The 16,888-nt window shown below is 43.0% G+C and overlaps 1 protein-coding gene across 1 annotated transcript; it reads left to right on the top strand.

The window, feature by feature from the left end:
• Positions 1 to 2,410: 2,410 nt before the first annotated feature.
• Positions 2,411 to 16,150, top strand: eme1 (essential meiotic structure-specific endonuclease 1; the record flags this gene model as incomplete). The annotated part of the gene is made up of 9 exons (XM_080747504.1): positions 2,411 to 3,144; positions 3,773 to 3,879; positions 4,071 to 4,198; positions 5,748 to 5,837; positions 8,085 to 8,206; positions 10,916 to 11,054; positions 12,731 to 12,846; positions 13,121 to 13,310; positions 15,974 to 16,150. The coding sequence occupies 9 exons, from the start codon at positions 2,411 to 2,413 to the stop codon at positions 16,148 to 16,150; spliced, it is 1,803 nt and encodes a 600-aa protein (XP_080603630.1).
• Positions 16,151 to 16,888: the final 738 nt, after the last annotated feature.

Genomic DNA, 16,888 nt, shown 5'->3' with positions numbered 1-16,888 from the left:
GTTGACTACAGGCGAGGGGTTGAGCCTGGGATTACCATCTGGTTCTTCGGTGACATAGCGTTAAGGAGAACTCTTAGTGTAACGTCGAAATACTTCCCCATCGTACGCGGGGAAATCTGAAAAGTAGCTGTAGTCGTCGGTCTGCAGCACTGCAGCAAATATATTACTTATTATCACACGCAGTCCGTTTACTTTCTTGTAGAAACGTAGTGCTTTTGTGACTTAAAACCCCATGGTTCGCAACCATAACGCCGTACGAGAGTCTTTTAGTTTGACGGGTGTCGTACAACGTTCTTGTGCCTAGAGACTGCTACAGAGTACAGTAAGTGACAACAACAACACAACACAATTCATTGTGGAGTAGTTGAGTGGTTGGTTTTCAACCCCTTTTACCATTTCCAATGGTACACTTCTTGTAAATTGAATAATGCAGGTGTTTAACAACGATTTAACTCTTGAGAGCGTAAAATGAAACCAAATAAGGGTCCATTAATTTGGTTTTATTTTACGCTCTCAAGAGTTAAAGAATGGTCCACTTTGTTTAATTTTACACTCTCAAGAGTTAAAGATCTATAAGGGTCAATTTGGTTACCTACTCTCCATCATTAAGCTGGGGACCACCTGGAACCCCTGGTTGAAAATCAAAACCACTGCTGTAGTTGTACAAATTGTTGTGACGTTTTAAAGGAGTAAGTTAACCCCCAAAATTACTATTTTTCTATTTAGTACCTTTTTTTTTGGAGCGGTGAAAGCGCTCCCAATAGACAGGTATGTCTGTGGCTGGCTGGCTATGTGGCTGGCTGGCTGGCTGGCTGGCTGGCTGGGTATGTCTGTAGCCTGGCAATACCTTGAGTGGCCACACAAGTTAAAGGAGGGGCGCTGTTGTGCAGGCACAAACAAACACACACACACACACACACACACACACACAGATTCACCGCTCCACTTCGAACCGAGGTTTGATTTTTTTGCATTGCTAAGACAAAAAAAGATATTATTATAAATGTACCCCCAATGATTCCGGATGCGTACCCAAATGTATTACTCCCCATCCGGGTCCCCATTCGGAATCAATGGGGGCAAATTTATTGTCTCCACCAGCCGAAGGCATGGGGGAGAGTGTTTTCCCCTTCGTCCGTCCGTCCGTCCGTCCGTCCGTGCGTCCTCGCAGTTTGTGAGCGCCAAATCTCAGTCGCCGTTGGCCCGGTCGCTGCCAAAGTGAGCACACACATTCCCTGGATGCCAATCTAGAACCTCTGCCCTAAATTTTTCAAATGGGCCTTTTCTAGCGCCAACTAGTGGCCGATGTTTGCTAAACACATTTCTGTGCACTACTCTTACAGATTTTGTCCAAAAATCCTACAAATCGGTAGGCAATATCTCGACAGTCATGTGATCGACACGGATCTGTCCGATTTTGCATATTCCATCCTGATTGGCTAAGATTGGCTTCCAAAGTTTGTGGGATTGAGCCGTTTTGAACAAAATGCCTCAAATCACAAACGCAAAGTGCAAATATCATGAAATCACACACACACGTTCCCACTAGGCCGAGGAAGACATGCCACTTATTTTTTTTAATCAGCCCCATGGTGGCGCTATAACAGCCCGATTTGTGGTTTTACCTATAACTCCACCGATCAGTTTCAAACTTTGTAAGCGCACTCCCTAGAGGCTAAGGATAAACCTTTGCCCTGCATTTTTCACATCAGCCTTTTATAGCGCCACCTTTGGGCTGACTTATGTAAAACACATTTTTGGATATTACTCCTTGAGATTTTATCCAAAAATCATGCAAATCGGTACACAGTATCTCTATAGTCATGTGATCAAGTCCGATCCGTCTGATATTTCATATTCCATCCTGATTGGCTAATATTAGCTTCCAAAGTTTGCAGGATTGCTCCGTTTTTGAACAAAATGCCTCAAATCATCAACGCAGCTTGCGATTACCGTGACATTTGCCACACATATTCCCACTAGGTCAAGGAACAAATGCTACCTTTTTAACATTGTCCTGTTATAGCGCCACCAGCAGGTAGACTTTAGCAAAACACATTTTTGGAACACAATGCTTGAAATCATGCATGCAGCGTGCGTCCGATTGCCATGAAAGATCTAAGGTGAAGAACATATGCCACCCTTTTTACATTGGCCTATTATACAGTAGCACCACCAGGACGCATGGCCTGGTGGAGACCTGTGCTCGGAAGAGCACTGCTTCTAGTTATAATATTTTTTTGTCTTAGGAATGTAACTCAAGTCTCCATGGCATGAGTAATCAATAGAAAAAGTAATTTGGGGGGTGACTACTCCTTTAACCGATGCTGCACTGTTTTACTGTGGTATTCGTATCCGCTCATCGTGCGTTTCATTCTGTATTTTCAATTTAGATCTGTGTCTGACAACGATGGCCAGTTGCAGCGAGTCCAGCGACCTAGACGAGGAGACGAGGACATTGTTTGACTTGCTCCGGCATGGCGGTCAAGGCAGAAAAGACTCCAACCATAGCAGCACTAAAAAACCAGATCCAGTGGTCCTGGTGGATAGCTCTGACACAGAGGCACTGAGTGACACAGAGGTAGCAAGCTGCGATACAGACGTAGCTGCCTCCCACTCCCCTGTCGCGTCTGTTAAACGGATTGCTGAGGGCGATCTGTGCTTAAGTAGACCCGCCAGACCTGCGGCTGATGTCATGATGGTCAGCAGCGACTCTGAAGACGACGCGCCTTATGTTCCTCTCGCGCTGAGACTCAAAATGAGACAAGAGAGCGTGGCTTGTGTAGCCTCTGCCGTCACTAATGGAAAACATGATCAGCCGCACAGTGCCGAGCCACCCAGGCCAGATCAATCGGCGCGGGGCGTTTTTTCAAAGTTGGAGCCCCCTTTCAGGTCCCTTCCTGTTGTTCAGCACGGGACAGGGGAAGCGGGGGATTCGAGTGACCAAGAAGAGGACGACGCGGTCTTTCCTCATCACCGGCCGCCCCAGACAACGTCCTCCTGGGCGGCGAGCGAGGACACGTCGCCCGCCAAGAAGAGGAAGACGTCCAAGAGGACGGCGGAGGAGATCTTGGCTTCCCGGGAGGAGGCCCTAAGGAGGAAGGAGGCCAGGCAGCGCCAGCAGGCGGACAAGGAGGCGCGCAGGTAGGGATGGGAAAGATACGAAAAGGTCAAAAAACTGTGATTTACGATATTATCGCGATAATCAAAATATCCGCAACATCCATTATCCTGGGGCGTTTTTTTTTTAAAAACAATGTTTTTATGTCAGCAATCTGGCCAGCCATCGTCAAAGAAAAGGTCCTTTTCACATAACTGGAGCTCAGTTAGTCTGTTCTTGAGAGACTACTATGTCAGTGGTTCTCAAACCTTTTCATGTGAAGGACCCCCAAAATGATATGTATTTGGCCACGGACCCGCATCTCAAAATATTTAGTTCCAGGGACCACCCAGAAGCAAAATTTGAGTTACAAACGTTCGCTTTGAAAATACATATATTGAAAAATGTGCTCACATTTTCACGACTTTTTCAAAAATAGCAGATCTACAAGCTCGCAGCGCGGCACTCGGTGCCGCGCTGTGAGCTTGTATATCTGCTATTTTTCACTGGTTAAAGCGTTGAATAATTCTAGGCCTGAATGGGTTAAATGGCATGTGGCTCTGCGAATAAAGGTGAGTTGATCCCAGTGGATGACGGAGGATCATTTCACGATAAATTGAAATCTCCACGATACGATTATCGTGAGTGTGTTTGTCCCATCCCTACACGCAGGCAGGAGCAAGAGAGGGAGAAGGCCGCGCGGAAAGCCCTGGCGGAGACCGTCAAGGCCCTGAGGCCCGAGGAGTGCATAAAGCACATTGTAGTGGTCGTGGATCCAGGTAAGCTAAAGCAGCAGCGAGTAAAAGCACAAGTCAAATGCGTACTTGGGTCTGTTTATGAGCACACAGCATAAATAATTTAAAATTGTGAATTATCGCCTGCGAGTGTTTACTTATCTCATGACGTGCCCTGCAGGAACTGTAAGCCAGGTTAAGGATGTTTGACTGGCTAACTGTTGTTTATTTTCCAGCCCTATTACAGTTGGAAGGAGGGGGGACTTTGCTGGCGTCGTTGCAGGCCTTGGGCTGTAGCTGTGCTATAGAGAAGCAGCCACTTCCACGCAGTGTCACCTGGGTCAGGAGATCTCCCTCTGCACAGGTATATCAGATCTAGTCTTTGACTTCAAGGCCTCTACTCTTTGGAAAGACTTGTGTGTGAGGAGATCATATAGAGCAGTGTTTCTCAACCACTGTGCCTGGGGACCTTTGGTGTTCCCCTGAGAAGGGTCAAGTGTGCCCCTTGAAACTGCTTGAAAGCCAGTATCGTATTTATCATTTTAAAAAAATGATTTAAACTAATGAAAACAGACGATCTACAAACACACAACGCCTCGCGGTGTGAGGCATTGTGTGCTTAGATAGATAGATAGATAGATAGATAGATAGATAGATACCTTTATTATCCCAAGGGGGAAATTCAGTTGTCCAGTAGAAGCACAGCAGTATACAGTTATTTACAAAGTTACAGAGACGTAAGAAAAGATAGATAAGAGGGAAAAAAACAAACAAAAACAAAGACAAGAGCAGTACAGTACCAATAAAGAGAAGGTGCATCAATAGAGGGGGCGAATAATATATAAGTATATATACATAAAGTGTCTTGCAAAAGAGACCATAGCAGTCAATGCTAGTTAGTGCAAACAAGTATCTCACTGTCATTGTTAAATAAAGCAAAAATACTCAGAAACTACCAACACAACCTAATAGTGCAATGTCAAAAATTTACAACGCACGTCGGGCGTGCACGCGAAGTTAACGTCCTCCATAGTAAATCCATTGAGAGGCCCATAAAGAGACTTCATTTTCTCCAAAAGGGACATTCTTATACAAAGGATGGTCTCCACTCTCCATACTTGTACACAAAAGCTGGGCGCAGCCATGTTCTCTTCTGGGCTCACACTGTCATGTGACTATATGACGTAATCGTTGCCGTCAAGTGATAATCCAAAAAAACAAAAACAACCCCCTTCCGGCCCTTCAAAATAATAGCGGCGGCCTATGGAGGAAACGGCGTGGCACCGAGGCACCAAGCAAACCTTCAGATTAAGAGGCAGTAGTTGTGTTAAGGGCAGCCGGTACAAAAGATTTTCCTAATCTCTCACATCTCCTGTTTTCACTACTGTTGTGTGACAGCCTTTAATGATGAAGCAGGGCTTTACTTTGCGAAGAAACATACAAATTTGAAACTTGGAAATACAATGTTTCTTCCCGACAGTGACGATATTTACACGCCCATGGATTCTTGGGACATGAAAAGTGTGCCCATGCAGAAAAAAAGGTTGAGAAACACTGATATAGAGGGTATCATCAACACACCCGGAAGTTATGCAGCAATGCCTACTGAGTGGCAAAAAAACAGAAAAGTCCCATCTGATTGCATTAAACTCACTTTGCCAGCACTCAATTTGCCACCCGATATTCACTTTTTATGCATGCGCAGTCAGTTTCAGTCGTTTTTTTAAATCTCTTCTAAAAAAGTCATTTTAGACTGGCCTTTTCTCACTTTGTTTGTGTTTATTATCTCCTACAGTATGCTATTTTACTGCCTCCGTCTTATTGTATTTCTGCACTTCACACAAAATAACAATTTTTGTTGTTCTTAGTCAAACTATTATGCTCGTCTCTCTCTCTCTCTCTCTCTCTCTCAGTCAGATGATGTGTCCAGTGCACCAGAAGCCCAGGTTGTAATGCAGATTACAGTTGATGACTTTATAAGTCTGATCCACAGCTACACCCAGGTTGGTTGATCCTACACCGTTTCACACTTCCTGTTAAGGCAACAACATAACGGCTCTGTACGAGGCCTGACCTCGATTAGTCGAATAGTGGACTAATTAACAGATAGATTGGAAAAAAGAATTGGATATGATTAATTGGGAGAAACTAAGTATTATGTTAAATCAGACATAAAGCACCCCCCACAGCCCAAATGAAATGATCCTATAACATTTTTTATAGTATGCAATCAGAGTCGAATCAGATTCAACTATCAATCTCTCAGACAGTCAAAACATGCCATCCGGTTCCAGGGAATGTGGAAGGTTCTGTGGGTTTCCAGTTGAGCCTATCAAACAAAGCCAGACCTGCCAACCCGTACGCATTTTGCGTACTAAGCACGCATTTTAAGGCTCTGTACGCAGGTACGATATTTCCCCTCATTGCTACGCAACTTCGGGGGATGGGCGCGGCGTGGTATAACAGCACATTCTGCAGCAGCAAACGAGGCGAAGATTTTTGCAACCTGCCGTGTAGTTCCTCCCAGGCACCACTTGAATGGTGTTTGAATGGGGCGCATGGCACTGGGGAGCACTAGAACAGAAGATATGCTGGTTTTTTTCGGCAGAAGAAGAATTGAACCGGATGCCATGAGTTTATTTTGGTTTTCAGCGCGGTGCAGCATGTACACTTACGCTACTCATCATAGAGTTATAATAAGAAGCTACTCATCTCATAGCTATCGCCGCCTGGTTTGTACAACGGCGATATTAATACGATTAATTTATAAAGAAGATAAACGGAGAATGGCCGTGTTGTGCGAGTCGTCGGTGTCGCCCCTACAATGCTGCCGTGCAACGAGTAGTAGTCTGACTAACAGGTAATATATTAAGATAACACTCAGCTAAGGTGAATTCACATGTCAGCAGCCACGATGGTGAGAATGAAATGGTTGTTATGTTGTTGTCGCTCCTCTCCGCGACGCGGTTAGGGTTTTAATCAAGTGAATCAATAATATTATACTATTAAACTGCGGTCGCCCCCGCGACAGCTTGTTGTGTATGAAGCCTGTGTTATACTTCGTCATACGACGGTGTTGCACGTGAGCGAAGTCGGGAAATGTCAAAACTTGTGACCAGGTACAATGAACTGTAGCATACATTGACCATGATTAGGCTTTAGAGTAAAGATCCAAAAGAATGAAAATAAAATACTGGGCTCCCTGTCCACTATCTCTAAATGAATATGAATGAAGGAATTAGGGGGACTATGTGTATTGTCAAAAACATTAAAGGTGAACAAGTTATTTATCACCTGTGAATATATGAAGACATTAATGGTTTGTTAACAATGAGTAGCCTGTATCCTCTATGAATGAATATACAGACTAGACGGTATTTGATCTATACACAATGTAGGCCTATTTTAATGAATGCAATAGAAACCTACATGAGTTGAATACTTTCAACTTCATGCAAATCATGCACAGAAAGGTGGTTTTATTTAGGCTGCTCAATTAACAATGTTTAACAAAGACACAGGTAAATATTTAAAGGTAAATAGCCTACCTGACAATGTAAAGCTATTTTGCTATTTGAATAACATGATTATGTTGATGTATGTTCATTCATTAAGTCACTGGTGAGACTGTTTTGCTAGTCTATTGTTAACTAACTCTGAGCAAGTGCAGTTAATATATTTTATTAAGGATTTGTCAACAATATTGCCAAAGCAACATTACTGTATTGCCTGGTAATACTAGCCTACTTTTTCTCCAGACCAAATGGCATTTTTATTTAAAAGGTTGATCTTGCCTCCTCCTATTAGTGTAAGTCAAGACATGCAATGTGCTACATTTCTGGTGTGAAATTGTGTTAACATAACTGTAAAGGTCCCACCCAAAAAGGCGCGTGGAACCCCCCAAAATATACACTGTTTTGTGCGGGAAAACCACAAAATTTGCACCGCGGGCGCTGTGGGCGCCGCGCGGGCACTCCGTGCCCGCGCATGAGTACTCAAAAAAATTTGCCAGGGTTGGCAGGTCTGCAAAGCTATGGGAAAACCGAACTGGACCAATGTAACGGGTATGCCACCTTCTGAAAACTGGGAATGCAGTTACGCACAGAAATATCCTGCACCACGTATAACCTAATGGTCCATCTCATCCCTTCATAAACTGCAAAGTGGGTGTCATTTACAGCATAGACAATGTTTTTTTAATTTTTTGATTAGTATCTTTTTCACTTTTTATCTCTCCCCTCCTAACCTAGGAACAAAGGTTTGGAGCGGCAGACTGCAGTCCTTCTCTGACCTCCTGGGTCCGGTCTCTGCAAACCTCCAACCCTGGAAGGATCCTCAGCTTGGTGGTTATTGATCTGGAGAAGTATTTCAGGTGTGGGCAGGAACCCTACTTTACAACAGTGGTTTTCAGCCTGGGGGTCGGGACCCTAAATTAGCGATTAAACCAACAAACAATCATAACGTTTAAGTGTATAGAGGCTATCTGCACATTTCTAAAGTGGCAATTGAATGACTTTTTAATACCTCTAAAATGACAAATGAAACATCGGCCAATTGTCAAATATTAGAGGCAGAAATTGTGAAAATAGCCGATCTACATGATCACAACGCCTCGCGGTTGCAAGGCGTTGTGAGCATGTAGATCTGCTATTTTCACAATTGAACCGTATTGCCTCAACTCTTAGCGCTCGTCAGGGTGGGGTGTGTTCCAGTTAAAATATGATTATTTTGGGGGTCGCGGCCTGAAAAGATAGAATAACCACTGCTTTACATTATGATCTGGGGAGATATACTTTAAAATGAGTTGCTTCGTTTTGTCTGAATACCAAGGAATGCCTGGTAAGCAAACCTTAAAAGACTATGCCCAGTGAAGTGAGAGTTGAAACAAATAACCTTATGTAAGTCATTATAATTGTGCAGCGCTCTTCCTTGACAAACTGTGAAATGAAATGAGCAAAACAAACATCAACATTTCACCATAATAAAGTGAGCATTCGGGCTCCATATTCCATTAGTGCCCACAGCGTGTTATGGCTGATGCAGCACAATTCTGATGTCTTTATTGGACTCCCGGGCAAATTAACAACACCGTTACAGCGAAATGAGAGCAAAAGAAAAGTTATTAAAGCTTATGTATTGTTTCCTGTTCTGTCTTAAGAGGCTGTGCCAATGATACATTGATCAGCTCTGGCATTTGCTATAGATTCTGAACAGAATAGTTATAATAGAGGATCATATGTAGACATGGACCATAGCATCTGTAATCTGTAATGGGTAAACATGTAGAAAAACAGCAGATCTACAAGCTCGCAGATCTGCATTTAAGAAAAAGGAGGGGACCAAATACAGCTCACTGTCACATCAACACAACGGCTGTAATAGAGAATGATGTTAAAGTAGGATAGCAACGAAGTAGAGGTTGTCAAGCAAACTAAACTATTGTAGCCAACCGCTTTATGATTATATAAAACCTAGAAGATCGATTGTACAATGATTGTGATGAGGCTGTCTGTGTAACTGTGCGCAATGACTCGGTACATTGCATCATCATCAAATCATTACACGAGGCCTTGAAACATAATGGAGCGCAAGTAGCTCAGGAGGAAGGTTCGAGCCTCTGCCTCTCCAGCTTCATGTCACCTGTTAAAGACACTTAACCTCCCAACTGCTCCCCCTTGTGCTCACTCTGAGCAGAACACTGATGGGTCAATGCAGAGAAGGTACACCAGTTAGACTCCCTAATCGGGAGATAAGCGTCTGTCACGTCGCATACACAAACTTTAGAAGGCAGTCATAGCCAATCAGGAGGGAATATGGGAAATGGGACAGATCCATGTTGATGACATAACTTTGTGTGATTTTAGGGCAAAATCTGTAGGAGCAGTGTCCAAAAATGTGTTCGCCACCAATCGGCCTTATGGTGGCGCTAGAAGAGGGCCATGTGAGAAATGAGGGGTTGTGGTTTGGCAGCCAAGGAGTGTGTGTGCAAAGTTTGGCATGGATGGGGGCAACGGTGGCGGAGATATGAGTAGGGCAAAAGTGTGATGTGACGTGACGTGACTGACAGACTGACTGACAGCCGGTGGAGGTTTGGATAGTAACTGCCACCTGGCGGTCGCAACAATCTGTCGTTAGTACACAAGTAGACCTACACAAACTATGAAATGTACACAACGTATCGTGACATTTGAGCTTGTAGATATTGTTGCGTGAAAAAAAAGTTTAAATATGGAAAAGCAAGGTTTCTGCCTGACTGCGATGACATTTTAGATTTGTAACTCAACATCTGACACATCGTTGCTGTCGGGAAGAGAACCTCTTTATCTCCATTAAATATTTGAACGCTGAAAAGTAACAGTTTTGGTATCAGAATCTGCTTTATTGTCACATCACAGGTTTACAGGAGCAAGTCGTGGGTGAAATGAGTTTTCGTGCATACTGTAGCTCCCATCGTATCCTTATTTCCATAGAAAAAAAAGGAAGGGAAGAAGGAGGAGATTTGTCTACATATTATCTACATACAATGATTTAAATTGTTGTTATTTAATCCATAATACGCATTATTGCGTATTATTATTTTATGCTTTAACTATTGAAAAATAGCAGATATACAAGCTCACAGCGCGGCACTCGGTCGATCTGCTATTTTTGAAAAATCGTGAACATTTGAATTTTGACCCGATTCTATCCACCTGTTTCCGCAAGACTTTACTGTAGCATTATCTGCAGGACACTTCCGGTTAACAGCAAATGCAACGTTGTGAGCTTGTAGAATGTTTCTGTCAGTGGTTCTCAAACTCTTTCTTGTCAAGGACCCCTAGAATTATATGTATTTGACTGCCGACCGCCGTCTCAAAATATTTTGTATCAGGGACCCCCCAGAAGCAAATATTTGAGTTACAAATATTCACTTTAAAGATAAGATATTCAAAGATTTGCACAAATTGTCATGATTTAAAAAAAAAAAATAGCAGATCTACAAGCTCGCAGCGCGGCACTGCGAGCTTGTATATCTGCTATTTTTCAATAGTTAAAGCATTCGATAAATCTAGGCCTAACGGGAGCTTATTTTTCCCCCCAGATCTCACAAGTCCCAAACCCAGAAGAAGTTTCGAGAGGCAGTCCTGCGGGAGGAGCAAGGAAAAGGAGCAGTGAGAAAGAAGGGGAAGAAGGATGGGAAGCCCACACTACCTGAGGTGTCACGAGTTGAAGTGGAGGAGGTAGGATGACTAGTCATAATGTATGGACAGGGATAATAAATATGGGGCTGTTAAGTCTGACATCATTTTTTAGGCAGAGGAGAACTTTTGGGGCCAAAAGGCCCCAGCGCCCGTGATTTTTTTTTTCTTTTTACTATTTTTACTATTTACTAATTTTTCTTCTCTTTGTTGTTGAAAGGAAAATGGTAGAATTATACTTTAGTTGTTGTCTCGGATCTGTTGAAATAGCGAGGGACAGATATTGATAATACATCTGTTTGGAGGTCTGACTACAAAATGATGTCACGGCTTAAAAGCCCCATTGGACATAATTTGCAATCTTTACTGCAGTGCTGACTTCGTCAACCAAAGACGAAAAGTACATAGCAACTAAGCTATGATGACTAGAACTAAGACGAAATAAATATTGTCAACAAATCCAAACTAGGCTAAAATGTTAGGGACTAATGGAAAAGAGATCTAGTAGAATTACTAGTAAGATTGTCTCTGTCAGTGTCAGCGTCTCTCGGACAGATGCCTGCATGGATGTTACACAGACATTGGTGTCGGGGGCAGCAGCGACACAGATATGTGTGACCGCATGGCCTATAGTTGTATGGGGTGATGTTACACAGACATCGGTGTCCGGGGCTTTGGCGTTTGGTGTGACACGCGGGTTGATTTCCTTTATTTTTATTTTGATCGGTCACCATTAACCGTTCTTAACGGTTAAACCAGTGTTTCTCAACCAGTGTGCCTGTGGACCTTTGGTGTGCCCCTGAGAAGGGTCAAGTGTGCCCCTTGAAACTGCTTGAAAGCCAGTATTGTATTTATCATTTTAAAAATGATTTAAACTAGTGCGAGGCATTGTGTGCTTGTAGATCTGATGTTTTCACTACTGTTGTGCGACAGCCTTGTATGATGAAGCAGGGCTTTACTTTGCGAAGAAACGTACAAATTTGAAACTTGGAGATACAAGGTTTCTTCCCGACAGTGACGATATATACACCCCCGTATTATGTTGGTGTGCCCGTGGATTCTTGGGACATGAAAAGTGTGCCCATGCAGAAAAAAGGTTGAGAAACACTGGGTTAAACGGTAACGGTTAACCGTTCGCTAGTCTCGCGTGGCCAGACTGTTGCCTCCGCGATTTTGGCAAATGCTCCCGGCATACAGTCTGGCAAACCGGGGAAGAAACGATGAGTGCGAGATAAAGCGGATGTGACGCAACCGCTCCCTTGGTGCAGTAACAATAACATGTCCTACTGGAAGCATTATGTCTCCTTTCAACATTTCTGGGAGCTTTATTTTGTCTTTCTCTGGTGTTATTGGTGTTACCTCCATGATGTTTTCAAACGTTTCATAAACTATACACCCATAACAAGAATAGGCCGCTCGAATGACTTTGTCTGAGCTATTGTGTTTCTGTTACGTTTCCAATGGGACTACAGTTCAGTGCAACAGTGGCTACTTCCGATACTCGCCGCTCGGGAGCTGCCGTTCCAGACTCTATATAGCATTCGGAGATTGTGGAATAGTTGTCTGGCTCCGCGAGACTAACCGTTCGCTATCCCTACTTTGCAGTATCCCCGCGGAACCCCTGTTGAAGACCCTTGATGTAGATGAACAGTTTTTCCACACATGTAAGAAATGTTGAGAAGTGGCTAATTCAATTGTTCTTCATTGTCTCCTCTCAGGCCGTGGTGCACCTGCAGCTCCATACTGGAGTGTCCGTCCGTTTCTTGGCGTCCTGGAAAGAGTTTTCAGATCACATCGCCATGTCAACCAAAGCAGTTGCAGAAGCCCCTTTCAAGTAAGCTAGTATTTTTTATCTTTAACAACTGATACAACCCTCTATTATCGTCGTCGTCGGGTGGAAACCTTGTATGTCCAAAACCGATAGGTTTGTATTTACATTTTAAAAATGATTGTGAAAACAGCCGATCTACGTTGTGTGCTTGTAGATCGGCTGTTTTCACTACTTTTGTGCGACAGCCTTGTATGATGAAGCAGGGCTTTGCTTTGCGACAAAAGGTACAAGGTACTAACACTCAAACATTCGTGTGTGCGCGTGTGACGCGTTGCAGGCGAGAGCGGGAGAACACGGTCTTTTCCTTCTACCTGGAGAGCGAGTGGGCCGGAGGCCAGCGGGTGGACAGAGCTGGGAAGGGGCTGCTGCAGGTGTGGAAGAGGCAGATCCAGCAGCTCAACAGAGTCAGCCCAGACATGGCCTCCACCATCCTGGCTGCCCACCCCTCACCACAGCTCCTCAGTCAGGTAGTCACTGTCAGGGGCGTCACAACGGGGGGAAGTGGGACTGAGTTACTAGGGCTCAAGGTGGAGGGGCCGCCTTAATTATTTTATACTTTAGCTATTGAATTCCGTGCCGCGCTGTGAGCTTGTATATCTGCTATTTTTGAAAAGTCGTGAAAATGTGTGCACATCTTTGAATATATGTATTTTTTAAGCGAACATTTGTAACTCAAATTTTGCTTCTGGGGGGTCCCTGGAACTAAATATTTTGAGATGGGGGTCCGTGGCCAAATACATATCATTTTGGGGGTCCTTCACGTGAAAAGGTATGAGCACCACTGACATAGAAACATAGGTTTGGTGCAGCACTGCAAGCTTGTATATCTGCCATTCTTCAATAGTTAAAGCTATACTGTGTAAGTTGCTCAACTAGTGGTCAGTAGCGCTATTGCTTTTTTCGGCCGTTTTTCGGCCGGAGTCGTCGCGGACCACCGCCGCGGACCACCGGAGCGGCGCCGCAAACCACCGCGACCGATAGTAATCCGTGGAGGGGTAGAACGCATGGTAGAACGTAATTTTCTGTCCAGGATTTGTGGATTAAGAGGTTAAAATCCTTCACCATGGTAAACACTGTAGCCAAGCGGAGGCGCTTCCTGGAGACCAGAGCAGATAAGCTGTGATTGGCCGGTAGTGTACCATGTGTGCATGATCGGCGATGTGATTGGGCAACGTATACACAACGTATACAGATGATGCAGATTACGTCATTTTGGCGCGAAATCCCGCCCCTGTCACTGCTAAGAAGAAAACATATAAAGAGAAGGCTTCAGAAGCTGAAAATAACGGAGTGGGTGTTCTAAAACTTTAGCGATTTAACATTTAGGACAATTTTAAGATTTGTTTTATAAAAAAAGTTACATGGTACAACTTTAAATCACAAAATAATGCGTTCCCAGTCTAAATGGGTTAAACCACCTCCCCCGGCCTATGAAGAACATTAATGGGGGGCCCGCAGTGAATCCTTGTACCCAGGGCCCAGAATGTGGTGCGACCTGGTCACTGTTGGACCGCTGGTTCCCAAAGCACTGGGTCTCTGGACCCATGTGTGGACGTAAATTAGAAAGATATTGCAGAGAGACGTAAAAAAAGGTTTAAATCACCGTTTACACTGCTGCATCATGTAGACTGCCTATTTAGTATTGGAATTGGTCAAACTCAAAATAGCAATAGAATGCTTTCTCAGTATAGCAGCTTCCATCAAAAAATATATATATATACATTTCAGAGAAATATTTTGTTAAAGTCGGTAAGTAGTACTGCAGGAACATAGGTTTAGAAGAGGTTTATAGAATATTTCCTGAACATCATGTTTTACATTATTGTACTAATTGTTTTGAAAACGGCGCCATACAGTATGTCAAATCTGAACACGAAGGGCTCCATTTTGATTGTCTTATAAGTACCAGCTCTTTTGCCTTAACTTAAGACCTGTAGGCGTGGCCAATTCTGTTTGTATGTTTTGAGTGGTCAAACAGCATTTTGCCACGCCTCCAGTTCTTAAGTTAAGGCATAAGAGCTGGTACTTAAAGGGATATTTCACTTTCAAAAAAACTTTTGGTAATTTTATCGTCTAACCAGGCTTTTATGAACACCCTGAACAGTTTTTAATTTGCTTGATTCAATATTCAATTCAATTCAATATCCTCCACGGCTTCTCCCCATACACACCCATTGTAACTTCAAACTCCATTTTAACCATGATAGATTTATTAAAAAATACACATTATTCTTTCTGGTGACTAATACTACCCTCCTAATACATGAGCAGGCCGTGTTTTTTTGATAACTGTATTTAATTTTTTTCCATTTTCCCAAAGAATTATTAAAAAGAAATGAAAAAAGTTATTGAAAAAACACAGTCTGCTCACGCATTAGGAGGGTAGTATGAGTCACCAGAAAAAATAATGGGTGTTTTTAATGAATCTTATCATGGTTAAAATGGAGTTTGAAGTTACACACACAATGGGTGTGTATGGGGAGAGGCCCTGGGCCAGTTTTCTTTTTTTTTTAAAGGGATCCCTGACTAATACGACAAATATGTCTTATACATTATAATTGTCCTCTATAACTACAATGTAAAATTAAAAACACCTTAAATATTTTATTTCTTCTAGAAATAGCTAATCTTTCACTCAGTAGGGGAAATGCCTGTCGCAAGTTGATGATGTCATAAATGTCATGTGTAATTTTTATGGCATGCATGTGCAAAAAAACAAAACACAAACACATTTGAAATATTGATTTGATGCTCATATTAACCATAGGAAGTATTAAGTTTGTTTTTATTTTCACATGCATGCCATAAATTCCATAGGGATAGATCACACTTGACATTTATGACATCATCAACTTGCGACGGGCATTTCCCCTATTGAGTGAAAGATTATCTATTTCTTGAAGAAATAAAATAATTGAGATGTTTTTAATTTTACATTGTAGGCATATTTGTCGTATTAGTCAGGGATCACTTTAAAGTGAAATATCCCTTTAAGAGAAACAAAATAGAGCCCTAAATGCTTTAACCTGAACCCCCTACTCGCTTAGTAGTAGAGTAGAACCGCTTGCAGTAGGCCTTCAAGCGTGGCATGCTATCTCCTTACATGCTCTCTCTGCCATGTCGGCCTCAGGCTTACCGGCGATGCAAGACGGACCGTGAAGGGGTCTCCTTGCTGTCGGAGCTTCTGATTCGCCGCGGCGAGGGCGTGACCTCCACGACGCGGCGGGTCGGGCCCGAGCTCTCCAAGCGTCTCTTTCTGTTGATGACGTCAGCGGATCCTGAGCAGGCGCTGGACTCCAACATGTGACCTCAGACTCCATCTGATCCCGAGCGTCACAGTAACCACACCACTGTCCATTTTGTTTTATAGGCCAGTCAATCTGAGGTTTGACCCAAAAGAAATTGCAATAGTAATGGTTCAAGGTTTTTTATGATCCTTAGGGTCATCCAAATAACATGTTAAAAGTTTCCCATTATATTCTTAGTGGATCAAGGTGAATTCAGGGGGTTCAAGTTTGGGTCCCTTCACTTACTATACAGGAAAAAAAAGACCCCCCAAAATATCTTCTTTAAGTAGCATGTGAGGGGTCTACTAGGGTTTTTTGGTTGAATCCATTGCAAGCATTTGTTTTGCACGAAAAACATTCCTCTGGCTAAAAACTGAGCTGACCCCAGAAAAGTGATGACTCATCACTAAACCATGGTTTTAGCCTGAGGAATGGTTTTCGTGCAAAAACAAATGCTTGCAATGGATTCAGAATCATGAAAAGCCCATAGTTAGACCCCTCACATGCTACTTAAAGAATATTTTTTGGGTGGTCTTTTTTCCTGTATATTAAGTGAAGGGACCCAAACTTGAACCCCCTTAATTTACCTTGATCCACTAAGAATAAAATGGGGAAACTTTTAACATGTTTTTTTGGATGACCCTAAGGATCATAAAAAACCCTGAATGATTACTATTGCAATTTGTTTTCGGTCGGGCCCCTTTTTTTTAGCCTAGATTGACTGGCCTATTAGTGGTTCTCAAACTTTCACATTTCAA

Source organism: Nannobrachium achirus (assembly GCF_963921795.1).
Source record: "Nannobrachium achirus genome assembly, chromosome: 18".
Taxonomy (NCBI): Eukaryota; Metazoa; Chordata; class Actinopteri; order Myctophiformes; family Myctophidae; genus Nannobrachium; species Nannobrachium achirus.
Note: the sequence above shows the minus strand (reverse complement) of the source record. Positions and strands in the feature narration are given on the sequence as shown.